This window comes from Neophocaena asiaeorientalis, unplaced genomic scaffold (genome assembly GCF_003031525.2).
Source record: "Neophocaena asiaeorientalis asiaeorientalis breed wild unplaced genomic scaffold, Neophocaena_asiaeorientalis_V1.1 scaffold889, whole genome shotgun sequence".
Lineage (NCBI taxonomy): Eukaryota > Metazoa > Chordata > Mammalia > Artiodactyla > Phocoenidae > Neophocaena > Neophocaena asiaeorientalis.
Window position 1 is genome coordinate 778,147 of NW_020171798.1, and position 26,227 is coordinate 804,373.

The following is a 26,227-nucleotide window of genomic DNA, read 5'->3' on the forward strand; positions in this document are numbered from 1 at the left end:
GGGGGAGGCTTAGCTTTACCTAGTCCCTGGGGACTTCCCAGAGGCAGCGAGAAAACATTTTCATTTACGAGCCGTTTGCTCATCCTTGAAGGAAAACAGTCCCAGAAGGTTAATGAGGGTGGTGGGGAGGGAAGCTGGGGGTGAGGATGAAGGACCAGGAGAAGGCAGAGTTATTTGGGTTGCATTTTCCTGGCCTGATGACATCTCAGTGACATTTGAACTTGGCGTTAGGAAAAGAACACAGCCCTGCGTGTGGGTCCTGGGACCAGAGGGGCAGAGGCGGGGCCTGGGCTGGCATGGCTGCGGGGCCGCAGGGCTCCGAGGACCTGCTGAGTGGCTGGGACCGGCTAGTATGGGGCCTGACTTGCCGGGTGCTGAGGACGTGCCGAGGGGGAAACCTGCGGGTCCTGCAGCTGATGCTGAAACCATGGTGCATCTCCAGGGCTGTCTACCAGGTGGGACCCGATGCTCCTCTTCTGTTTCTTTGCAGCATGAGAAAGCCATAGGGGATGGTGGGGAAGGGTCGTCAGCTGTTGTCACTTGTGTAGTATGTCCAATAAATAAAGGGAGGGGTTCGCTTCAGCTGCCGTCTCCTAGGTGTCAGGCGCTGGGAGAGGTGTGTCGTAAGCAGGATCTAACTCAGTTTTCCAAACAACCTGATAAACTAGGCATTATGGCACCTTTCGGAGATGAGGTTATTGAAAGTCAGGGAGGGACGTAAGTTGTTCAGAGTTACCCAGCTGGTAACTGGCAGAGCCCTGTGATTTACACGCAAGTGAAATACGAGGATGCCCTTTCCACGAGTTCATGCCCCTCTCACAAGAGATGCTGTTTTCTCAAAGAGAGAGAGAGAGTGTGTGTGTGGGGGGGGGGCCCATCCTCACCTCCCTCCCCTTTGGTGGCTCCCCTAGTCAGACATCCCCACACAAAATGTGAGAAAGAGGGAAAGTTTCCTGCAGGAGGGTGGCCCTTCTGAATCAGTTGGCTGGGGATGCAGAGCTCTTAAAAAGGGAGAGACAAGAGAGTCTGCTTTCCCATCCAGACTGGTGGCATGAAGCCAGGTCCCTGCCGGCCACGGGCGTTTCAGTCCTGACAGCCCAGCCTTACCGAGGGGGGTGAAGGCACAGCAGCAAAGGGGTAGCTGTGCCCCTGCCTGGTTCTTGAAGGAAGGTGTCACTAGCTCTTCATTGATGCTTTCTTATAACGCAGTTTATTTCGCTCATTTAACTTGAGTGGCTTGGGTCCTCTCTCTTTGTTTCCAAAAACTGCTTGAAAGCAAGCAGGCACAGCTGGCCTTTGTATTTTTAGGCATCGTTTGGCGGTGTAGAATCCCTTAATGAACCGTAATGGCTAAACAACCCAGGACTGTGTAGCCACCCTTCCCCCCAAGCCCTCCTCATGGAATGTCCAGACTTGCATTGAAGGGATGGCTCCTTGGAAAACGCACCCAGGAGCCCTGAGTTGATTTTACAGAGAGGCAGAGTCCTCCCAGAGCCCCCATTCCTTCTGCCCACGGGCAGGTGGGATGAAGACTTTTCAAGTGGCTTGCAGGAAGGGTTGTTTTGTTTTTTGTTTTTTGTTTTCAGAATTCTTGTGTCTGAAGGGCTCATACCCGTGGTTACTGTAAACAGCAGCTCTGTCTGTAATAGATCATATATAAGAGAAACTTGAGAGACATCTTCTCAAATTTGACAACAATCTGGAAAGTCTACACAATGTTTCCCATGACGAATTGTGAATCTAAAAGACTTCTGGAAAAAAAATCTCCCAGATGGGAGATTCAAGCAGTAACTAACATGGTTAGTTGGTCCTTTTTTTTTTTTTTTTTGAAACCTTGGTTTTAGAGTCAGTTCTCCAACAGCTTGGTGTTTGAGGGTAATTCCTTAGTCCAGATGAGTCTGTCTTATTTGTTGCTGATAACGAATGAGTTTGGGGGTCCTGGCTTCTTACATCTGTCTCCCACTTTCTTTTTATCTCCTATTTGTCCTCTCTTATGTTTCATCAAGTTACATAAAAATCAAGATTCTAAATCAAGCAAGCAGGGTGGCCTAGCCCCACCTCAGGGGGACTTTTTTAGGAACCTCCCTTCGTGTTACAGGTGTGTTGAAGAGAACACTGAATTATTGGACACCAGGCCTGGAAAACATTTTCTTCCTGCTTCAACCTCAACTTGCTGCATCAGGCACTTACTGAATAACAGTTGTGTGCCTGGCCCTTGGTAGGCAATTGGGACTCAAAGGCTAATCACACCTCATGCTTGTCCATGGTTTGTCTCTGGCCAAGCTGCGCTGGTCAGCCAAGCCAGGCTGGCCAGAGGGCAGATGCCTATGACCCACACAGCCTGTCCTCAGCCAGCAGTTAATTCCCACAGGTGCGTCTGGAAAGCATTTGTGGAGGGGAAAGTCAGGACGGCAGGTCTAAACTAGTTCACTGACCTAAGAGGCCAGGTTGACCAGTTAGCTGTCTGCAGAGCTGGGCTAAGGGGCTTGGAGAAGGAAGGGAAGCTGAAAGCAAAAGGCAGCTGCACTGGGCCTGGGTGAACTGAAGGAGTCCCAGATGAGACTTACCGTCTCCTGGGCAGCTTTACCTGCTCCCAGACCTTTTACCTGCCAGATGGGTAGGTTTCCCACACCAAGCAATTCTGACACGAAGTGCCTGGAGTTAGCACAAGTTCAGGTTAAGGGCTCAGGTTAAGGACTTCCCCCACACTTCAGACACCAACCAAGCAGGGTTGGTTTAATGGGACACGTACAAAATACCAGCCCGTCTTCAGGAGCTCACAGCCTCCTGGGGAAGAGTCAAGAAAACAAATCGAGTTTTCAAGGGAGAAACTAATTTTGCTCAGGGAAGACTTTTCAGAAAGTCTTTTATTCTCTCAGAGCCTTTGTTTTCTCAATTATAGAGTATAGCTTCATAGCAGTATAAGGGATAAATCAGGGCATATTTGTGAAAGTGTGCTGTAAATATAATACTAAAGTATGTACAAATGGGAAATGTTATTGTTGTTTTATTGAAGTATTGTTGCTGTACAATATTAAATAAATTACAGGTGTATAATATAGTGATTCGTAATTTTTAAAGGTTATATTCCATTTATAGTTATTATAAAATATTGGCTATATTTCCTGTGTTGTACAATATATCCTTGAAGCTTATTTTATACCTGATAGTTTGTACCTGTTACTCCCCCACCCCTATATTGCCCCTCCCCCCTTCCTTCTCCCCACTGGTAACCATTTGGTTGTTCTCTGTATCTGTGAGTCTGCTTCTTTTTTGTTATATTCAGTAGTTTGTTGGGTTTTTTGGATTCTACATATAAGTGATCATACGGTATTGGTCTTTCCCTGTCTGACTTATTTCACTTAGCATAATGCCCTTAATGCCAGCATAAGTCCATCCACCTTGTTGCAAATGGCATTATTTCATTCTTTTTTTGGTTGAGTAATAGTCCATTGTATATATGTACCACATCTTCTTTATCCATTCATCTGTTGATGGACACTTATGTTGCTTCCATATCTTGGCCATTGTAAATAATGTTACTATGAACATTGGGGTGCATGTATCTTTTTGAATTAGTGTTTTGTTTTGTTTTGTTTTTTGGATATATACCAAGGAGTGGAATTGCTGGGTCATATGGTAACTCTATTTTTAGTTTTTTGAGAAACTTCCATATTGTTTTCCACAGTGGCTGCACCAATTTACATTCCCACCAGCAGTGTACGAGGGTTCCCTTTTCTCTACATCTTCTCCAATGTTTGTTATTTGTGTGTTCTTTTTTGATGATAGTTGCTTCTAAATCTTGGCTATTGTAAACAGTGCTGCTATGAACATTGGGGTGCATTCTCTTTTCACGAGAGCGTTTTCATTTTCTTCGAATATATACCCAGGATTGGAATTGCTGGATCATATAGTAGTTCTATTTTTAGCTTTTTATTATTTTTTTTAATGTACTGTATTCTTACTGCTTTTTATCTTGGGAAAAGTTCATCAAGAGTGCCTTTATTTACTAGTAGTAAGTTTACTAGTGGTAATGGCCGTTTTTATGTATTTCGTTTAGGCAATTGTCTAAGGAAAAACCCTCTGTTTTCCTTTACTCTCACTCTGCTTTATACTCACAATGCTTCTGACGCCAGATGGGTAGGTTTTCCACACCAAGCAATTCCGACACTAACTGCCTGGAGTTAGCACGAGTTCAGGTTAAGGGCTCAGGTTAAGGACTTACCCCACACTTCAGACACCAGTCACAAGTCTCCAGTTTACCCACAACTTCTGGCTGACTTGGCTACAAATTGGAGGTTCCCACGATTCCGTCTTTGGATTTGATCATTTGCTAGAACAGCTCACAGAACTCAGGGAAACACATTTATCAGTTTATTACATGATAAAGGAGATGAGAAAGGATACAGATGAACAGCCAGATGAAGAGATTCAGAGGGCAAAGGTCTGGGAAGGTCCTGAGTGCAGGGGCTTCTGTCCCCGTGGAATTGGCAGGCACCATTATCCCAGCACGTGGATATGTTCACCAACCCAGAAGCTTTTTAAACCCCGTGTTTGGGGGATTTTTGTGGAAGCTCCATCACATAGGCATGATCAGTCTTTAACTCAGTCTCCAGCACCTCTCCTCTTCCCAGAGGATGGGGGTGGGGCTGAAAGTTCCAAGTTTCTAATCATGGCTTGATCTTTCTGGTGACCAGTCCCCATTCTGAAGCCATCCAGGAGCCCAGCAAGAGTCACCTCATTAGAACAAAAGACATTCCTCTCATCCAGGAAATTCTAAGGCATTTAGGAGCTCTGTGTCAGGAACCAGAGTCAAAGACCAAATAGTAGAACAAAAGATGCCCCTTGTGCTCTTAGGAAATTACAAGAGTTTGAGGAGCTCTGTGCCAGAAACGGGGGACAGAGAACCATATATGTTTTTTTCTATTATTTCATAGCAATGTTTTCATGGTTTACAGTTTCTCCATTGGCAGAAGTGATGGCTGTCAGTCCCTAGCTGGACTTTTGATTCAATTGGGGAGCTTTTAAAGCAACCCATGCCCAGGTCTGACTCCTAGAGATTCTGATTTAATTGATCTGGTGCCTACATATGTATGTTTTTAAAGCTTTCTAGGTGATTCTATTGTGCAGTCCAGCTGGAGAGCCTCTGAGCTGAAGGAGGCTTATTCCACTGTCAGATAGCAAGCAGATGCTTACAAAAGCCTCAAGAGGCTGCATCTGAGTCACTGTGGGGGCCACTTAAAAATATATATTTTTTTAGCATCTTTATTGGAGTATAATTGCTTTACATTGTTGTGTTAGTTTCTGCTGTATAACAAAGTGAATCAGCTATACATATACATATATCCCCATTTCTCCTCCCTCTTGCATCTCCCTCCCACCCTCCCTATCCCACCCCTCTAGATGGTCACAAAGCACTGAGCTGATCTCCCTGTGCTATGCGGCTGTTTCCCACTAGCTATCTATTTTACATTTGGTAGTGTATATATGTCCATGCCACTCTCTCACTTTGTCCCAGCTTACCCTTCCCCTTCCCCGTGTCCTCAAGTCCATTCTCTACATCTGCGTCTTTATTCCTGTCCTGCCCCTAGGTTCTTCAGAACCATTTTTTTTTTTTTTAGATTCCATATATATATGTGTTAGCGTACGGTATTTGTCTTTCTCTTTCTGACTTACTTCATGCGATTCATGAGATTAGTAGGAAGCGCTAATAGAGAGCAAAAGGGATTACGTGACATCTAAGAATGAGGGTCACGAATAATGGTTTGACGAGGTTATCATGAGGATTAACTCAGTTCAAAAGAAGCCCATGGCTTGGCACATAAGAAACACTCAGTAAGTGTTAGTGGGTTTTATTATTACAAGAATAAACGTGATCAGCCATGGTCGAAACTGTGAAAAGGGTATGATTTGACCCTTAGTACAGCAGTGGCTTTCTCTAGAGCAGGACTCAAGTGTGGCTCTTGGGGGAAACCTTCCTCATTTCCAGATCCCCATCCCAGTCTCAAAACAATGGCTGTAGCTCTGCTGGAGCATGTCAGGCAACGCAGGTCTCTTCCCTGCAGGGACTTTTGTCTTCCCGAAGTGACTCTTCCTCAGGACTTCTTTCTCACAAGGGTTAATCATGGAGCCTGAATGTTATATAATTGGGGTGAGGATGTTTTAAAAGAAAAATAATAAAAAATTATACAAACTTAGGTGTGGAAGGAAAGTCACAACATGTTACAAACAGAAGAAAGGTGACAAATACCATAAGCATCATGAAATCCAAAATAGTAACAAATTTATTAATTAACTGCCTGATACATCTCTATTATACATTTTTTCCTACATACTTCAGCTGCCTACTCTTCCGTCTGTTCTTCACGAGGCAATGACTTTGTAATATTTTCTGTAGTGAGGGAAGAGAAGGAGAAGTTGATCTTTCCTCTAACATGGCTGATCAAAATCTGTGTTTTTATTACTGTTAGTTGAGAAAGGTCTTGTTCAGATTCACAACTTGTCTTTGGAAATATTGGGCACATTTGTAGGATTGTCAGATTTGGAAATCCTTCTCTCAAGTTTCTTCTATGCATGGTCTATTATCAAACATACTGTTTATAGTAAAACTACAATAAAAGAGAGCTCTAAACAAAGGAATTCTGGAAAAATTCAGTTATGTTCTATTTCCTTTGATAAAGAAAAAATTACATGATGCTTTTACAATTGCCTTTTTATATTATATACACTCCTGACAGAGACAACACTTTCACTTTTGACTGGGGGTTATGAGAACCAAACTCTCTACTTATAATTTTGCTGGTCTGTTGAATGGAAGATTTCTCCGCAGACTAGTGTCTGGCTCCCTGCATTTGTATATACATACTTTTTATTGAAATATAATTGATTTACAGTGTTGTGTTAGTTTCAGGTGTACAGCAAAGTGATTCAGTTATACACATATATACAAATATATATTCTTTTTAATATTCTCTTCCGTTATAGGTTATTACAAGATACTGAGTATAGTTCCCTGTGCTATGCAGTAGGTCCTTATTGGTTACCTATTTTATATATAGTAGTGTGTATATTTCAGTCCCAAACTCCTAATTTATCCCTACCCCCTTCCCTTTTGGTAACCATAAGTTTGTTTTCTATGTCTGTGAGTCTATTTCTGTTTTGTAAATAAGTTCATTAGTATCATATTTTTTAGAGTCCGTATATAAGCAATATCATATGATATTTGTCTTTCTCTGTCTGGCTTCCTTCACTTAGTATGATAATCTCTAGGTCCATCCATGCTGCTGCATGTTGGCTCCTTGCATTATAAACCTGATTTCTCCTATGTGGAGGCCACACACTTCCATAGCCAGGTGCTGTAAGATGTAATAATATCTGGGTAAGACCCCGGGGCCTGTACCTTCATGGACAACAGAAGGTAAGTCAGCACTTAAGGGTGAGGAGTAAGGCTGGAAACCATTCCTTCAGTGATTATCATCCATTTCCATCTGTTCATAGATAGGTGGAGATGACTGTGAACTTCATATATATATATATCCCTCTAAACCCAAACTACATGTATCCCAACTCAACTTCCCCTGAGCTCAATTCCAAAAAATACCTGTGGCCATTCCAGTGCTACGTGATCAAGATGGGAAGCTTAACAGAGGGTAGGTCAGTGCAGAAAGAGACAGTAGTCATAACTGACAGCAATTAAAATAGCTCCCTTATGCAAATATGGCTACGTACACATATTACTAGGTATCATCCCAAAGACCTGGAAAAGACCCCAAGAAGTGACGGGCCCTGAAGTTTAAGCTTCATTTGTATCATGATGAATCCACCTTTGTACCCTACCACCCCACCCCTTATCACCAGTATGAACTATGGGAAAATTGAGATAAATAAGACCAATAACCTGAATTATCGCTGTGCCATAAATTGCTTCTGGCCCCAAAGATGGAGACCACATATGTAAGGCATATGGAGCCTGTTTTAGATTATTTTTTTTTCAGTTGGATGTCATTCATTTTTTCAATTTTTTCATTTTTGGTCTATTTGTAGAAACAGTACCCTTCATGAGAGTTGTCAACTTTCTTTCTGTTTTTTATTTTCTGAAACCTGCTGAACAAAGCCCAAAGAGGAAACTTACCTGCTCTTCCTGACTTTAAGATATAAGCTGTAGGGAAGAAACTAGGAGTGGGAAAATGTCCCAGTGTACGTTCCCATCTTCTTCCAAGAAGTGTGGTTTCTTACATGGTTTTAAAATCATCCGTGGTCCACCCATCACTGCTTCTTCTAGAAGAAAATACAGACCAGTGGTTAGAGTGACAGCCAAGTGTCAGGAATTTGGGAAGAGTCCTTTTTTTAATTATATAGAGTGGTTCTGACCCAATGTTCCGACACTGACTATCTGTGGCCCACAGAACCAGGCCTACATTGACCTGTATGTACTGCATTTCCCACAAACGCTGCCAGAAAACAAAAACAAAAACAGAAAAACGACAGTAGGTGAGCCAACAGAGGAGGTTGCTTTATCACGCCAGGATGGGGTCTGTAGTCACAGAGAATGAGTCGTGCATTTACTTCTTAGTAGGAATTGTGTTTCTGAAACTGAGAGGTTCTAGAAATAGGAATCATTTTGAAACTGCAACTTTATCAACTGTCTGCATGATGAGTTATGATGATGTCAGTGGTAAATTCTCCTAATGATGAACAATTCCTCTAAAAGGGGATTGGGTTTGCCATGATTCATTTGCATCTTCTAAAGCAACTAATACAACCAGCCTGGGACCGATGGATGATGCCTGATTTCAAAAAACATTCCCACATGTGCAAAGCTAGGCTTTGATGCTCAATTTGCTATTTTTGCTGTTCCTCTTTCATCATTTCATTCCGGCAATGTATGTTTTCCAAGGGCTGTGCTTTTCATATTATTTAGTGCCCACATATGGTACGGGGCTGAGCCTTTTCTCTGATGATCTATAACATGTGTTATGGTTATAGCGGAAAAAAAAATAGACTTGCACCAAGAAGAACAATTAGCAAATTTATCCCGTTCCTTTCTACCTTTTGTCAAGTTTGTGCATTTGTTTGCTTCAACCTTTTCTGCCACCCATTATGGCCGTTGGTGCCTGTCAGTAAAGGATGATGTGTTTGTGTTTCTGCAGATGTGCTTGAATGTTACACACCCTGTGTTTGCAACAGCATTTTCTTACATTGACAAAGAGTCACGTCTTTGCAATAGGACCATTCAAAACTCTTGAGTTTGAAAAACTCATTCTTGAATTTTCTAACAACATGTTTACAAACAAAGCAGGAGCTCAGTCTTTACTTTGTTCAGAAAATATTTTTGAGTCTGACATGGGGTATGTTTTCATCCTCCTTGAAAGCACTTTCCTTGGTTCCAGTGAGAAAATAATACTTTCAAGGTTTAAAATTAGCTGTCAGTCACTACATCAAGCAACTCACTTCGGGCCAGTCCCTCCCAACATATGCTAATTTACTATGAAAGCATCGTGGAAGTCAACTCAGAAGTTTTTCTTTTGACCAATATCACACACTACCTCTGAATAGTGAGGGCTTCTAAACTTCTACTCAGGTGGGGCTTGGAGACAGTAATCCCATCAGAAGGAGAGTAGCCAGTTTTTTGGTTAAATTGTATGTTTGTTTAGGGGTCTTTTGGGCTGGGGCTGATGGAGACTGGGGGATCTAATTTCTCTGCCATTGCCTAGAAATGATTATTTAACTAAATGGCAGGTCTTCGCCTAATCTCCTCAGAATGCCCTATTCTTCACAAAGTGGTGTCTTTTCAAAATCCCATCAATTGAGAGACAATTTTTCACACTTTCTAACTTCAAGAAAAACAGACATGCATCCTTTTATAGTTTACAGAGTACTGTCAAGTGCATTCTGTTACTTTTGATTCTTGACACCAGTGAGAGGGGTTATAAATGAGAGTACCACATCAAGGCTTGGAGAAGTTAGTGGCTGGCCTCTTGTCAGGTAGGACTTCAGCATCTGTGTTATCAACATTTGTTCTGGGGTGCTGATCGCCTATGCAAGCGTCAGCTGATTTTAAGGCATCTCTTTCTACAGAGTGATTTGGGAGAAGATGGGCAGTAGTAGCTGCAGAAATCAAATATTCTAAATTATATTTTGTAGCTATACTAATCAATCGGGGTACGACATATTTCTACCTCAGTTTCCTCACTAAATGAAGATTCATTCATTCACCCAGGTGTTTGTTCATTCATCTAATAAAGAACACCTGCTAAGTGCCAGCTGTTGTGCTGAGTTCTAGAGATAGGATGGTGAACAAAACCAAACACGATTCCATATTTGTATCGAGATTACGTTCCACTGGTAGAGTTCTGACAGTCATTCACTCAACAGTGCTAATATAATAATTATGCAAACTCACGGGAAGTTAAAACTGGAAGTCAGTGCTTTGAGGACAAGGTACCCAATAGCCTAAGAGGGTTTAACAGGAGAACTTACTTGTTCTGAGACATCAGGGAAGGCTTCCTGAGAAGGCAATAGATGAGCAGAAATCTTAAAGACAAGTGAGGGTTAACTAGACAAAGGGGATGGGCAGAAATAACACAGTGTACCAGCCCAAAGCTGCTGCAGAAAAAAGGAAGACAATTAGACTGAATTTGTTCGGCTAACAATCATGCATCCTTACGTCATAAGTGTAATGTGATTTATATCATTTACAATAATGGTGACCATAGCATCACTGGTCGCTCTTCACGAGCCTTGTCCTAACCTAGCACTGGACCTTCTGAAAACAGCTGGCCCGTTCTGGAAGCCTCACCCTCCAGCCTCAGCTGGAAATTTCCTTTATTCTCAAGGGTATGAGCTCATCCCCACACCAGATGGGTTCCTAATAAACGATGATTGTGCAATCTGATTATTTTCACGTCATGCTAACCTTCTTTGGAAGATGGAAGCAGGGCCTGGGGTCTCTTTATCATCTCCCTAAGTTGGAGGAGAATCTCCTTATTATGGTTGCACACCCTGTATTTTGAGAGAAAACTTACATTGTAGAACTAGGTGGCAGTTCTGCCCTAAGGGTCCACTAACAATAACGTTTTAACTGTGGACAGTCGATTCATTTTTCTCAAAGGGTGCATGAATTAAAGTAAGTTGGGCTTCTGCAGTAGATACCTTGGGAATCTCGGTGACTTATCACAACAGCAATTCTCTCTTAGTTCTCACTCATAATAAGTCCAGCATGTTCTGGTTGCTAGATGGCCTTCCCCAGGATCGTTCAGGGTCAACTTGTGACTCATCCCTCCTCTAGGGTCTCAGTGACCTATTTATTTAGTAAAGAGGAACATGGAAGGGAAGCACGCCTGAGAGTTTTTCTAGGTCAGACCTAGAAATAGAACTCTTCCCTTATACTCACGTCCCATTGACCAGAAGGTGGTCACATGGCCAACCCCCAACCGTTAGGGATGCTGGGAAGATCCGGTGGATGGGCAGCTGGTCTGCCTATCACAAAGGGTTTAGGGCTTGTGCCCTGAGTCAGTGAATTCAGTATAAAATCCCAGTCCCCAGACCAAATCTTCTTATCCGGAAACAGAAATAACTCTATTTACCACTTATAGTCATCTTTAGGATTGAATGAGGCATTATATATAAGATACTTAGACCAAGCCTGATAAATAGTACCAGCACAATAGATGTTAAGCCATTATTATTAATTTATTCATTGGCTACAAAATGAAAACAAATTTAAAGGTACCTGAGCCTTTCATATCCTCTCCTCTGAGAAATGAATGGGGATATAAAACAATATTCTTTAACTTCTGAAAGAAGAAAAAAATACTCAGTTTCCAAATTTGTACAAGAGTATTCTTCATGAGCGTCCTTTAAGTTTCTAGGGGAAATTTAAGGAAGTCTTTTGCCCGGCAATTGTGTCAGGAAATAAACAAGCTACGACCCGAGATCTAAGTAGGCAATTTTGGTGTCTTAGGTAGCGGTGGCCTCCGGAGACCTAGTGCTGAATGAAAGTCCCAAGATTGGTGGTTCCTAGAAATCTGAAGGGCCCTCTGTTCTCTCCTCCCTGTGGAGCCAGGATCCAAGTGTGGGGACTGCCTCTCCCACACCAGGCAGCTTTGTTGGTGCTTCCCTAGGCGAGCGTTTGGTTTGTGATTTCCCTGTTTCAGGGTGGCCACTGAGGCTTTTGCACCGTGACTGCCGGTCTGGGCCAAATAACCTGCAGTTTGCTTTCTCTCTTGGCCAAGCCCAGAGCACAGGGCACCCCCCGCCCCCCAGCATTTTTGGAGCAAGAGGATATGCTTGTTGCTCTTCAGCCCTGGACGCCAAATTGCAGCTGACACCTCGTTTGAGGGCTGTGATCCAGGCTTGGCAGTGGAAGGACACAAGTGCCAGCCCTCACTGTATGCTCAGAGGCAGGCATGGAGGACCCCCATGAGGCGGGTTTGATCTCCTTTAACACCTGAGGTTATATTTCATTTCCTCCCGTGCCCATGAAGCCGTAGCTAAACCCTTGCAAAAGAATTGGCTCGGCTGTGTGTCACAACCTGGCCTTCCTCTAAAAGGCCTCTGCAGGGTATTGAGATCAAATCCTAAAAAAAAAAAAAATCCCAGCTTTTGAAGAATGTGGATAGACGTTATCTGATTACCAAGGAGGGGGTTGCGGAGAAGAGACTGTGAGAATTCCAGCCCATGCTGTCTAATAAAGTTCCCTTATTTAAGCCACTTAGTAGAATGAAATACTTGAAGTGCCGGGGAATCTTGTTAACTTAGTCAAGAGTAATCTCTTCTCTTCTGTTGAGGCTACATCTCAACCACCCAAGGAAACTATGTGTCTAGACTGGTGATAACTATAAAAATAAAATAAAATGAAGGTGTTTGTTGAGTTCTGTTCCAAGCGCTTTACATATACATTAATTTTCTCCATGATCCTACAATGATCATCCCACTTTATAGGTAAGAAAAGGGAGGATAGGTCGCCCAGTTCAAGGTCACACAGCTCGTAAGAAACAATCAGAGGCCAGATGTTTAGTGATTGTAGAAAACCCCTATTCACATACTGCAGCATTAATCATCTACCACCAGGAGGTCCCTCCTGTTGCCACCCTTGGTTCCTACAGCCATTTGAGTGATGAGTTTCAGGTCAGCGTGGCATTGGCATATGTGGTAATCCTTGAGATGCAGTCCTTGGGTGGCCTGTCTCTCTCTTCTAAAACTCCCTACCGGCAGTTTCCTTATTTTGTTCAGGATTGAAGGATAAAAACAGAGCTCTTCCCATTGCTTGAAATCTAGTGAAATACACAACCGTTTCTGCCTTTCAGCCTAGATTCTATTACTTTGGTCTAAGTTAGAGGTTCTTTTTTTTGTTTGTTTGTTTTCTGGCTGCATTGGGTCTTCGTTGCTGTGTGTGGGCTTTCTCTAGTTGCGGCGAGCAAGGGCTACACTTTCATTGTGGAGCACGACCTCTAGGAGCATGGGCTGCAGCATGCAGGGCTCAGTAGTTGCGGCACATGGGCTCAGTAGTTGCGGCACGCAGGCTCAGTAGTTGTGGCACACGGGCTTAGTTGCTCCTCGGCACGTGGATCTTCCCAGACCAGGGATCGAACCTGTGTCCCCTGCATTGGCAGGTGGATTCTCAACCACTGCACCACCAGGGAAGTCCTAGAGATTCTTGATAATAATAGCTGACATTTATTTAAGGCTCCACGTATGTGCCTTTCACATGTATATATTTAATCTTCAAGGCAACAATATGAGAGGGTTCCATGATTGTCCATGTTTGTACCCGAGGAAACTGAGTCGCCAGGAGCTTAATGTCACTCACCCAAGGTCAGACAGCTGGTGAACTGTGGAGGCAAGATTCAAGCCCAGTCAGTTTGACTTCGGAGTTCAGAGTTTGAAGCATGAGGCACTGGGGAGGTCCCGTATGAGAAACCGCTAACTGCAAAGCTGTTTTCATGGAATCCTTGCATTATCTCCTTGCTTCTGTTTCAGTCTCACGGTCACCTGTCTACAGCCACGTTAGCCGTAACTGGCAATGTCCCTGCCTTGTGTCATTGTTGTTTTAGTCAGTCATCACATAGCTCTTGCTTGGGGCAGGGTAGCATGGCACTGATGGAACCCTGTAGCTCTAGGGCTGAATCTCAGTGCCAACATGTAATAGCTGTGCGATCGTTATCTTGTTACTGAGCTGCAGTTTCCTCCACTGTAAAATGGGGATAAATAAGACCTCAAAATTGTGTCGTCATGAGTGAGATATTGACATAAAGCTCTTAGCATCAATCTGGTGGGCAGGAAGCATTCAATAAAAGGTGGCCATTGCCGTTGTTAACATGGCTGTTTTACATTTCAATCAACAAACATTGACTCAGTCCCGTGCCAGTCAGTGTGCTAATACTGAGAGAAAAACAAAATGCTAGGTTAAGGTATTTGCTACAGGTTTCAAAGCAGCCAGGTAAATCAGTCAGGTAAGTAGTAAAAAGATAACTAGGGATGTGTGGCAGTAGGCGATAGATGCCAAGTGAGAAGTTCAGACAACAAATCCTGTTAGATTTCAGAGAAAGGAGGGACCAGGGCTCAGAGCCGGATTCAGGGAGGAAGACAAAGACCAGACAGGATTTAGCAAGGCTATAGGTGAAGGGAAGGTTCCCAGATAGAAAAATTATTGCAAGTGTGGGAAAAGTTGTGAGAGAAACAACGTCGGATGTATTCACAGTTACCATATATGATCCACTTTCTAAGTGGGGCTTATAGTACAGAGGGAGAGAGGGAGAGCTGGGGGCCAAAGAGATACAAGGACCAGAACAGGACTGAATGGAAGGGGGAACTGAAAGCAGGAAAAAACTAGTGATTTGCTCAACCCCATGAATTACTATCACAGCTAGAAATAACACCAAGGACTCCCAATTTCCAGCTAGATTCTGAATGTGAGACACCGTGCTCTCCCCAGCAAAGGAGGGTTTACACTCCCTCCTTTTTCTTTAGACTCCACTTATGATAAAGTAGAAGCCAGAGAGAAGTGGAAAGATTAATAAACAGCAACAGTCAGGCAGTAGAGCCTCTCAGAAGTACCTGCCTATGTGTTGAATCTTTACCCTTCAAGACACACTTCCCTTCCCACCCGCATCTGTACAGAGGCAGAGAACAACCTCCGGAGAGAGCGCCGATCTTGTTATTCACTGACCGTTTGGGTTGCCCTGTGGTTCAGGGCCTATTGATGCTCTCCATGACTTTCTTAGCCAGTTGTTTAACAAGAATGTTCTGGATAAGCAGACACTCAGTTCTCAGGAACCCGGTGTGGCGGCTGGAGGGAGGCTCGGAGCTGAATGCCGAACTCGTTGTGAATCTGTTTTCAAAAATGCTCCAGATCTCCTGCTTCTGCCCCTCCCAGGCGCTTGCTGAGGGCCAAGACTCAGAAGGAGTCCATTCGTTTTGTTTTTCTCCTCCAATTCTGTACTGTTCTCCAAATCATTATTGATGCTCAGGAATGCACGTCAATTCATCTGACTCTTAAAACTCACCGCTCAATCCATTTTCTGTGCCACTGGGAAAAATACACAGCCATACAGCCACGATTATTTTCTTATTTTTTCAGCTAGTAGTTTTTTTTTTTCCAGTTTTCTTGAGATATAACTGGCATATAGCAGTTTAAGGCATATAGCCTAATGATTTGACTTACACATATTGTTAAGTGATTACCACGATAAGTTTCGTGAACATCCATCGTCTTGAATAGATACCTCCCAAAAAGAAAAAAACTCTTTTTCCCTTGTGATGAGAACTCTTGGGGTTGACTCTTTTAACAGCTTTCATCACCATACAGCAATGTTAACTACAGTCATCACGCTGTGCATTAAATTACACCCCTAGTATTATTTATCTTGGAACTGAAGTTTGTACCTTTTGTCCGCCTGCCTCCAGTTCCTCCCGGCTCCCAGCCCTGGCTCTGGAAACCACAAATATGATCTCTTTTTCTATGAGTTTGTGGGGGTGTTTTTGTTGTGTTTTTTAGATTCCACACATAAGAGACATCATACATTATTTGTCTTTCTCTGTCTGACACCCTCAGGGTCCACCCACGTTGTCACAAATGGCTGGATTTCCTTCTTTTCATGGGTGAATAAGATTCCATTGTGTATTTATACCACAAGTTCTCTATGTATCCATCACTACAGAAACTTAGTTTGTTTCCATGTCTTAGCTATTGTAAATAATGCTGCAGTAAATATAGGAGAGTCGCTTGTAATTTGAGATTAGCATCGTGGTGTATCTGAGATGCGCAGGGACTTTGGTGTCAAACTGATACAGGTCCAGATTACCTGTCTCCATCAAATACAGGTCCACCATCTACCTGTTGCATGAACTTGGCAGGCTCCTTAGTTGTCATGAGCTTCGGTTTCTTCTTCTGTAGAATGGGGGTGCAAATCGATTTCTTGTTAAGATCGTTTTGAGGATAAGATAGCCTACCTAAAGCACTCAGCATATTGTAGACACACACGAGATGCTCAGTAAAGGGCAGATGCTCATTCTGTTATTAATCCTTCATTTGTCACTTAAGCACTCATGGAAGTCTAGCTTTGCTAGGAAGGCCCTTTGCAGCAGCTATAGAGATAAGTGTGAAAAGGCTTAAAATAAAAACCACCTTGACAATTTTCACATGCACTACCAATTTCAAACCAAGAGTGGGAGAGCCTGAAAAATATAGAAATATACTTTTGACGTACTGCGTTATATATAAGAACTGTGTTCTTCTCCCAGCACTGATTACTGATCAATACCCACCTTCCCCCCAGTTGTGCCTTTCTGGAAGGCTGGGTATCTCCACGTATGGAGCCCGGTTTTTCTGTAGGGCCTTTAATACACTAGAAACTCTAAAACAAAGTAGACCTCGGCAGGGCACTGGGTCCATGTCGGCAAGTAAGCCTGCCATCAGGCAACGCCGCTGCTATTACAATGTGTTTTTGTTTTTGTTTTTTACAATGTGTTTTTAATTAAGGAAGGAATTGTCATGCCAGACTTCAAGGGTTAGCTCCTAGCCCCACATGAAAGCCCATGGGCTAATAGTACCACTCATCTGCGAACAGAGGTGCCTGGAGCCAGAGAGAGCTTTCTCCACCCCTGCGGTATTTCAGCCTCACCAGCCACCAGATTCTTCTTCGTGCGTTTACACCTCAGGAGCTTGGGTCAGAAGAATGATTAAATAGCATTTAGGAGCAGAATTATTCCAACTGGGTAGAATGACTGCCTTACACCACTGAATATGACGTATGCTTTGCTAAGATCCTATGACGTTTGAAAAATGGAGCCAGTCCAAGAAAGAAAATCACGTGATGGCTAAAGGAATCAGAGTCAAGGTCCTTTATTAGGAGAAAATGCGAATTGCTTTTAAAGACAATGTGCTGATTATTTCTAGCCTACCTGCAACCTAAAGTATCACCAATTAAAAGGGTAACAACAGAGTCAAGATAGCGTGGAGACCCTGCATTTCACACGGGCGCTCTGGGCGGGTTTGGTGTGGGGTTTCTGACCCCAGTGTGCGGGTCCGTGATATACTCCAGGTGTGACCTTGGAGGAGCTTGGCTGATGACCCCAGCCAATCACACAGGCTGCCAGCAGGAGGGGATGGGAGTGTCCTGCCGTGGGACTGTGACACCTGTGTCTGGGCGAGCTCTGAGGGTGCAGGGACCGCGATTCTCACTTGGAGTCGCTTTCCAGTTACATGAACAGCCAGAGCCACTGGGCACCGTAGGAAACTGATCGGAAAGAGGTCACTCCTTTTGTTTATTTCTGTACAAACATAGCCCAGCCCAGAGAAGAGCAGTGAGGACTTGGTGGAGAAGTGAAGACTGCACACATCTGGCTCTGTTTCTGCCCTGACCTCCTAGCACAGCTCTAGGTCATTCATTTTTGCTCCCGATTTGTTTTTTTGTAAAGAAAGAATGAGGATGGGCAGCTGCCCTGTGGTGATTCTTTGCAAAGTGAACTTCTTGTCTGATTATGCTAGGCTGAGTTTTGAGGTTTTACAAAGGGTAAAAATAGTTGATCCTGCCAGGGTAGTGACAACACGTAGTTCTTTCATTTCTTTGAGGAAACATGCCATAGCTCACTTTAGAATAAAAAGGGAAATGTTGCACATGTTATAGGAAAATGTTCACAAGGTAATGTTATGTGGGAACAAAAATAGGATATACAACTCTTCAGGCACAGAAATTCCCATTTCCCAAAGAGAACATCTATATGGAAAAGTCAGGTGAAAAACGCTGTTATCGCAAAATTGGGATATCCGTACTTCCCATATGTCAGGTACGAGGCGATGTGTTCTCAGCCATAATTTTATCTTCATGTAATTCAGTCCTCACCACAGTGCTGCTAGGCAGTGGCTGTTACCATCATCTTCATTTTTTTTTAAGGATATTCTTTTTTTTTTTAATTAATTAATTTATTTTGGGCTGTGTTGGGTCTTCGTTTCTGTGCGAGGGCTTTCTCTAGTTGTGGCGAGTGGGGGCCACTCTTCATCACGATGCGCGGGCCTCTCAGTATTGCGGCCTCTCTTGTTGCACGTGCAGTCTCAGTAGTTGTGGCTCACTGGCCTAGTTGTTCCGCGACATGTGGGATCTTCCCAGACCAGGGCTCGAACCCGTGTCCCTTGCATTAGCAGGCAGATTCTCAACCACTGCGCCACCTGGGAAGCCCCCACCGTCTTCATTTTACGTATGAAGACACCAAAGCTTTAAAGTTTATGTAATTTGCGAGGGTCCCTCTGTAAGAAGTAATAGAACCAAATTTGAACCATGGCAGATGTTCCTGGAATTCACGCTCTTAAGCCACCATGCTGTAATATAACAGTTATTTCTGGGTAGTGGAATTACAGATACATTTTTACTTCCTTCCACTTTTCTGTGTTTTCCAATTCTTTTTTTTTTTTTTTTTTTTTTTTTACGGAGAGCACGTATTACCTGAAAAATCAGAAAACAAAAAGCATAAGAGGGGTGGGTAACTATATACGTTGTGGGGGAAAAAAAAAATCTTGCTTCGTCTAAGAGATGTTAAATTAAGCCAGATTTAATTGGTTCTAAAGTGAGCCACTTCTAATTTAAGACGAAAATGTTAAAGAACATCTTAACTCCAAAACATGGAAAAGCAAAGAGAGCAGCTATTCTCACCTATCACTTGTCTGTAAAATTTTAGGTCATAGTACCTGACCGTCCCTAATGTTTTCCCACGGATGAGGATGACATTCCCCACCCCCAAACGTGGCTAGCGGAAGGCCTTCGTTTGTACTCTTTCTCTCCTTCTTCTCTCACCCCTTTCAGAAGGACCTCGCCTCTATAAACTCTCCTCTGCTTCTTTCATCTTCAGTGTTTCCTGAACACTGGTTTGGCTTCCTCCTGGTTTACACTCAAGCTGAGATCTCCCCATCTAACCTCAGAAGTACATCCTCTCAAGCCACTACGAATCCAAGATAGCACACGAACTCTGTCCTCCCTCCTCTGCCAGCCATCAGATGGAGCTCACTGTTCCTCGAGTCCCCTGCATCCTCGCCAACCACTTCTTAAGCCCTTGTGATCTTGGCCTCTGCCCCTCCTGTCCTGTTTCTCACAAACATCACCACTGGCCACCTGTTGCATCCAATGCCAGGTTCCCATCCTCCTTAATGTGTCTGTGGCTTTCATCCCCTTTTCCCTGGAGGCACTCAGCACCCTTGGCTTCCATCCTGTGCTATCCTCCTCTTCCTTCTCAGCTTGCATTGCCAGTTTCTCTTGCTGCTCATTCCATCTAATGGATAAACCAAAGATCAATTCTCAGGCTTGTTTTATTCTCTCACTTTGAATCTCAGTCTTTTTTTAGTGCTGCGTGTTCATGGCTTAGTTTCTTCTTGACTCTCAAGGACATATATGGGAAGCTTACATGCTATTGGGCGAGAAAGATGGTAACTAAACAAATAAGCGGGATAAGGTCATCAGGAAGGACTTCCTGACCTGGCATCTGAGCTGAGACCCAAATGATGAAAAAGAACCAGGCAAGCAAAGAACAGAGGGCAGAGGGAAGGGCAAGTGCAAAAGTCCTGAGGCAGAAACAAACTTGACCTGTTCTAGGAAGAGAAAGAAGACAGGATGGCTAGGGTACGGTGAGCAAAGGACAGAGCAGAAGAAAGCTCGGATGGAAGGGTAGACTCCTCCATGAAATATTAAATTTCGGCATCCCTAGGTTGCTTTTTTATTGTTATCATTATGCCTTCAAACGGCATTGTTTACAGAATGTCTCACATCTCATACAGGAGGCATCTCAAGTGAGAAGGTCGGATCTTACTTATTTTTCTAGCGTCTCTGCCACTAGATCAGCACAGTACTAAATTAGTTGAATTTCAGTGAAGGAGATAAGAGAAGACAGAAATGAAATCTGCTCAGATGCAGACTTTCCCCAAGTTAAAACCAGTCTTTGAGTCACTAATCTAGACGATGCCAGAAATAACATCACACTGAAGCATCAGTAAAATTCAGCCAGAACAACTAAGGCAAGTGTCCCCCCTTTTTGTTGCGTCCTCCCGGCTGGGAATTCAGCATCCCCCAAAGCCACTCATCTGGGGCAGGGTTTTAGGGTGTGTGCCTGTTTTTCATCTCCATAGAACCAGCTGTGGGTGGAGGAGAATTCCTCACATAGGATCAGGTCACACTGCATTAACCCAGCAGACTCTTTCCTGGGGAAGTCGTCTACATGTTGCGAAGTCAGTAACACTGCTAATTAAAGAAACATTTTCCGAGATTCTGTGATCCGTCATAAGAAGTATTGACTCTTGATGACATGGAAAATGACTAGCATCTCATTTCGTGCGTTCCAAAGAGAAAGATACACAGATGTGAATGTCTGTTCTCCCCCCATCGCTTCTGAAACAAGGCGCTGAGAAATCTCAGGGGCGTAGGGTGCAGCTTGGAGTTGGAAAACCGAGTATAAAGGGAAAACACTCACGTTGCCCCTCTACTCTCAGTACTCTGCTACGAGACTGCTTCACTCCTGACTCCAGAAGTGTGGGTTTTCCACACATCAGGCAATTCTGTGACACCAGCTGGATGTCCCTCAATTTAACGCAATTCTGAGATTGAGAAGCTACCTGGAGATAGCATCAGATCCCACAGGTTAAGAGTTCAGTCCCACAGGACTCCCCCGCAACCCTTTTCAGATGCCAGTCTCAAGTGCAGGTTGTCACCTGTGCGTTGACCTACTGGAGGTCAGAGGTTCCCACCACCCCCTCCTCAAGTTCTATTAATTTGCTAGAGTGGCTTACAGAACTCAGGAAAGCAGTTAACTTACTAGATAACTAGTTGATCATAAAAGGATATAACTCAGGAACAGCCAGGTGGAAGAGATGCATAGGGCAAGGTATGTGGGAAGGCAGGAAAACTTTCCATGCCCTCTCTGTGCACCACGCTTCCAGCACCTCCCCGTGTTTACCAACCCGGAAGCTGTCTGAACCCCGTGCTTTGGTATTTTTATGGAGGCTTCAATAAGTAGGCATCGTTGATTAAATCCTTGGCCATTGGCGATTGATTCAACCTCCAGCCCCTCTCCCCTTCCTGGAGGTCGCAACCCTCTAATAACACAGTGGTTTCCCCTGGCAACCAGCCCCCCCACCCCCCCCACCCCTGTCCTTAGGGGCTTTCCAAAAGTCACTCCATTAACATAAACTCAGATGTGGCTGAAGGGGCTTGTTATGAATAACAAAAGACACCTTATCACTTAGGATTTCCGAGGGTTTTAGGAGCTCTGTGCCAGGAACAGTGTTGAAGACCAAATATATATTTCTGATAAATCACAGTATCACACCTAGGTTCAGTTATCGGCGTGGTAGCAGTTATTAACTGTCACCCACTCTGGAACTCAGTGTCCTTGTCTACAAAAGTAGGGATTTATAAAATCTACCCAATAGAGTTGAGTGAAGATCACTAGTTTGTGAAATTGCTTTGTGAATCATAAAATGTCTTACAAAATTTAAGTATGTTTGAAGCTTTTGAAAAATCTTGGCAGTATCGATTCTGGTCTACATTGTTTTCCTTTTGATGAAATCTGGCCCTGGACATGAGCTGCTAGGACCCATGCTGTATTTCCCAAGTCAGGGTGGTGAGTACAAAAAGAAAACTCCCCTTGAAGTCATGTATTAATTCATGTGTGAATTAATTACACTAACTTGCTATGTAAGTAAGCAAAGCTCTACCTAGAAAAAGTAAATTCTAGAAAATGCAAGCAGAAAACCTCTCATTTAGAACATGACGAAAGTTCCTCTCACAAATCCCCCCTTAACAGGGTCAACAACTTCTTTACCCTGGGTGTCATCATTCACCAGAACGGCGCGGTTTTTGCCAAAGATCAACTAGCACTGACACACTGGAATCACCCCAAATGCATAGTTTATCGTAGAGTTCGCTCCTGGTGTTATACGTGCTATGGGTTTAGGCAAAAGTGTAATGACGTGTATCCATCATTATAATATCATAAGGGTATTTTCAATGCCCGAAATCTGTGCTCTGCCTATTCATCCCCACCCCCACCCAAAGAACCCGATCTTTTTATTGTCCCATAGTTTGGCTTTTGCTGGTTGTTTTCCTATAATCATTATAGGCTGTCCATGCTGATACTGGGCGGGAGAGGGGAAAGAAACCAAAATGATCTCTCTTTTTTTGTCTTTTTTTTTTTTAGTTGAAGTGTAGTTGATTTACAATGTCATGTTCGTTTCATGTGTACAGCACGGTGATTCAGTTATTCTTTTTTAGATTCTTTTCCTTTATAGGTCACTACAAAATACTGAGTGTAGTTCCCTGTGCTATATACAATAGGTCCTTGTTGGTTATCTATTATCTATTTTATATACAGTATTGTGTATATGTTAATCCCAACCTCCTAATGTATCCCTCCTACCAACCCCCTTTCCCCTTTGGTAACCGTATGTTTGTTTTCTATGTCTGTGAGTTTCTTTCTGTTTTGGAAATAAGTTCATTTGTATCTTTTTTTAAAAAGATACATGCTGATTTTTAACTGATCACTTTATAGCTCAGTCAGGAGAAGGGTAGTAAAAGTAAAGAACTGCAAGTTGGAGGATGTAAAAGAAAAGATGAGAAAAAAGACTGGATTCTATTCCCATGGTAAAGTTCCATTAAAAAGTGAGTCAGCAGCCACTAGAGTCTGTGGAGGGACCCAGGGGAGATGGAATGCATTCCCTGAATAAAAGACACGTTTACGTGACTTTGGGGAAATGAGGGAAACAGACAAGTGACTGTTACACCAGAGCACCTGGAATCTTTGCAAAGATTTTCCCCTGTCCTCTGGCATCAGCTGGCTTCTGAGAAGGAAGAGGTAGAGCAGGGGATTCTGGGTAACCAGCGCATCTCAGCTTCCTGGTTCCAGCCTTAGACCTTCAACCCATCAAACGTGTTCCTTGAGCTCAGGGAAGGACTTGCCTGGAAAGTCCAGCTAAGTTTGTTCTTCTAGTTCTGAGCTTCAGGAAGCATCCACGTGTGCCTCTGATTTCACTGGCTATCCCAGCCTCCTCGTGGCCAGGCATGCTGGGTCAGGTTAGGGCTACCACTAAACAGAGTTAAAAGCAGATTGGATCCCTTCCTTTGCCCATTTGGATCCCAACTCATCGTTGTGGGACCCAAAATTATTCCACACCTGGGCAGTGCTATTTTTACCTCCCTAAACCACTTGGTGTATCGCTCTGAGAGTGGGGAAGGCAAAGCCTAAGGATGTGCAAATAATGCTCGGGCTCTGATTTATGGCTCTGGTTTCAGCCAAAGGAACGTAAAACTGATGCATCTAACCTGGCCTGGTCTGGCTTCTTCCTCACAGACTGGAGAAGTCAGCAAAAAAATGGACTTAGTTGCTGCTGATAACGGGATAAGGAGAGGGAAGCAGCAGCTAAATGCACAGACCCCTGCACTGTTTAACTGTGGAGGTGGCAGGATTTCTAGGGCTGACCCTGGATATATAATAGAGCATGCTTTATTGAACTACTTGTCACATCGAGCATGAAAATTCTCCCAGCCCAGTTTATATAACGTACTCTTCCAGAGGCGGAAACCGGTTTGAATTTGAACCTCCCCAGAGCCCTGCCTGGCAGATTTGCAGACAGCGGTGCCCATGAGACATCTCAAACTTTACAACTACATATTTAAGCATTTATGAGACTTGAACTGTGTTCCATTAAAATGAAAAAAAAAAAAAAGGAAGAGAGGTAAAGGGAAAAAAAAAAAAAGCCTGAGACTTCCAGCGAGGGTAATTAGCCCCAAATGTTTCATAAAGGATTTGATAGCGTTCTGGTTTTAAGTTCCTTTCCCAGGTCTGTTGTAGGAGGGAAAGGAAAGAAAGGAACTTATGAAAAATTCACCATTGCTTTTTAAAAAAAAGAAGCTTGTAGGACCAAACCAAGCAGCCAGACCCTTATTTAGGAGGGACCTAACCACACAGACCTCAATCCCAAGGTAACAGATTAAAATTTTACTGATCAGAAAATATTTAAGACATGGACTTGGCAGTTTTCATCTGCCACACCCAGGAAACACCTTTTTTTTTAATCCTCTTGTGTATTTACTCTACATCTTGCCTGTTGGGTCTGGGCTTGGCTTTGCCCAGCTTCCCTCCAGCTCAGGTATATTTCTCAGCTGTTATTCTTACTGCATCGATGCTGGTAGAGAGGCATGAAGCGGCTGTAGTAACAGAGATGCTCCAGTAGAGCCAGTGCTAATCCCTGGCCAGGTGACATCACCTAAACGTGGCTCCACCTCCCTCAATGAGGGCCACACCACAGGACTGTCCCCAGCAGCCTGGGTCTCGCAAAGACTCCATGTTCCTGATTGGAGGGCTAAGGGTCTCTCTCTTCATGTTGCTGTGGGTACAGGCAGAGAGGTCACAGCACCGGGAGGTATTTATCAAGCCTTCCCATGTCACAGAAGAAGCTTCCAGAACAGTCAGCAGCTGAGACAGCACTGGTCTCCAAAAATCACTACGAACTTATAAACAGGGGAGTTTTCTGTCCAATGGCAGGGAAAACACCTTGAAGGTTAAGCAGATCAAAGAGTGGTGTGCTCTGTCACACACTGCTAATGGGTGTGTGGTTCCCCAGCTCATAAAAGAGCCTCAAGAAATAAGCAGACCTCCCGGATGGTTTCAATATTCACCTGCCGGGGAAGGGAGTCCTAGACAGATGGCCTCTCCTGGTTTCTCCAAGTCTTTCATTCTGTTGCCTCAACATGGACGAAACATAGAAAGTTCTTCCTGATGTCCCAGTGATACATGACCTTATCCCTTTCACGGCCACGTGCGTTTGCCTGTCTTCCCACCTTACTTAGCAGGACCCCTGCTCCAGGCCCCTCTGAGTCAGACTTTCAACCACAGTTTAACCCACAAACATCAACCTACTGCCATATCAGGTATTTGGAAAGGCATGATAGCTATTCGGCTTTGGTATTATTTTAAAAGAATAAAAATTATTGGCTTTATGATTACACCAAAAACATTACTTTGGGATTTAGGTCTGTTTTTCATCACATTATCTGTTTTGATCAAGAGTGGGAGTTGGCTTTTGTGTCTTCATGCTGGATATTTTGCCGTGTGAAAAAGCTCAGTTCTTTGCAAATGCCATAGAAATTCACAAAATGAAATATATAACCCATAGTTTTAGGATGACTTAACAGTGTTTTATAATTCTCGAAATACCCCCTCCCCAACTCTGTGTAAGATCAGACATTTTATGACAGAAACCACAATATATCTGCTTCTCTCAAGGCAACTAAAAGCGAAAGATACATCTTATTTTTTTTAACCCATTCATTTTATATGGGAAGAAGTTTTTCTGTTTTTGCAGAAAATTCAGAGACCTGTAAAATTCATCCACATTTTTTCTAAGCATCACAGTCAGAAAATATCAAGCTGAAAGTCTTAGCCATTTCAGGTTGTTGTAACAAAACACTGGAGACTTAATAACAATAGAAATTTATTTCTCACGGTCTGGGAAGTCCAAGATCAAGGTGCAAGCAGATTCGGGGTCTTGTGAGCCCCCGTTCCTGGTTCATAGATGGTCATCTTCTTGCTGTGTCCTCACATGGTGGAAGGGGCAAGGGAGTTCTCTGGGGTCTCTTTTAGGAGGGCACGAATCCCATTCACGAGGGCTCCACCCAGAAGCCCCACCTCCAAATACCATCACATTGGGATTAGGTTTCAAGATGTGAATGGGGGGAGGGGAGCACAAACG

The 26,227-nt window shown here is 43.5% G+C and overlaps 1 protein-coding gene across 1 annotated transcript in view; it reads left to right on the plus strand.

The window, feature by feature from the left end:
* The first annotated feature begins 296 nt into the window (after nucleotides 1–296).
* Nucleotides 297–26,227, plus strand: part of FRMD4A (FERM domain containing 4A) — a 316,648-nt gene continuing 290,717 nt past the window's right edge. Inside the window, 1 exon segment of the mRNA XM_024738008.1 lies at nucleotides 297–455. Within this exon segment, the coding sequence (XP_024593776.1) occupies nucleotides 297–455 (159 nt within the window).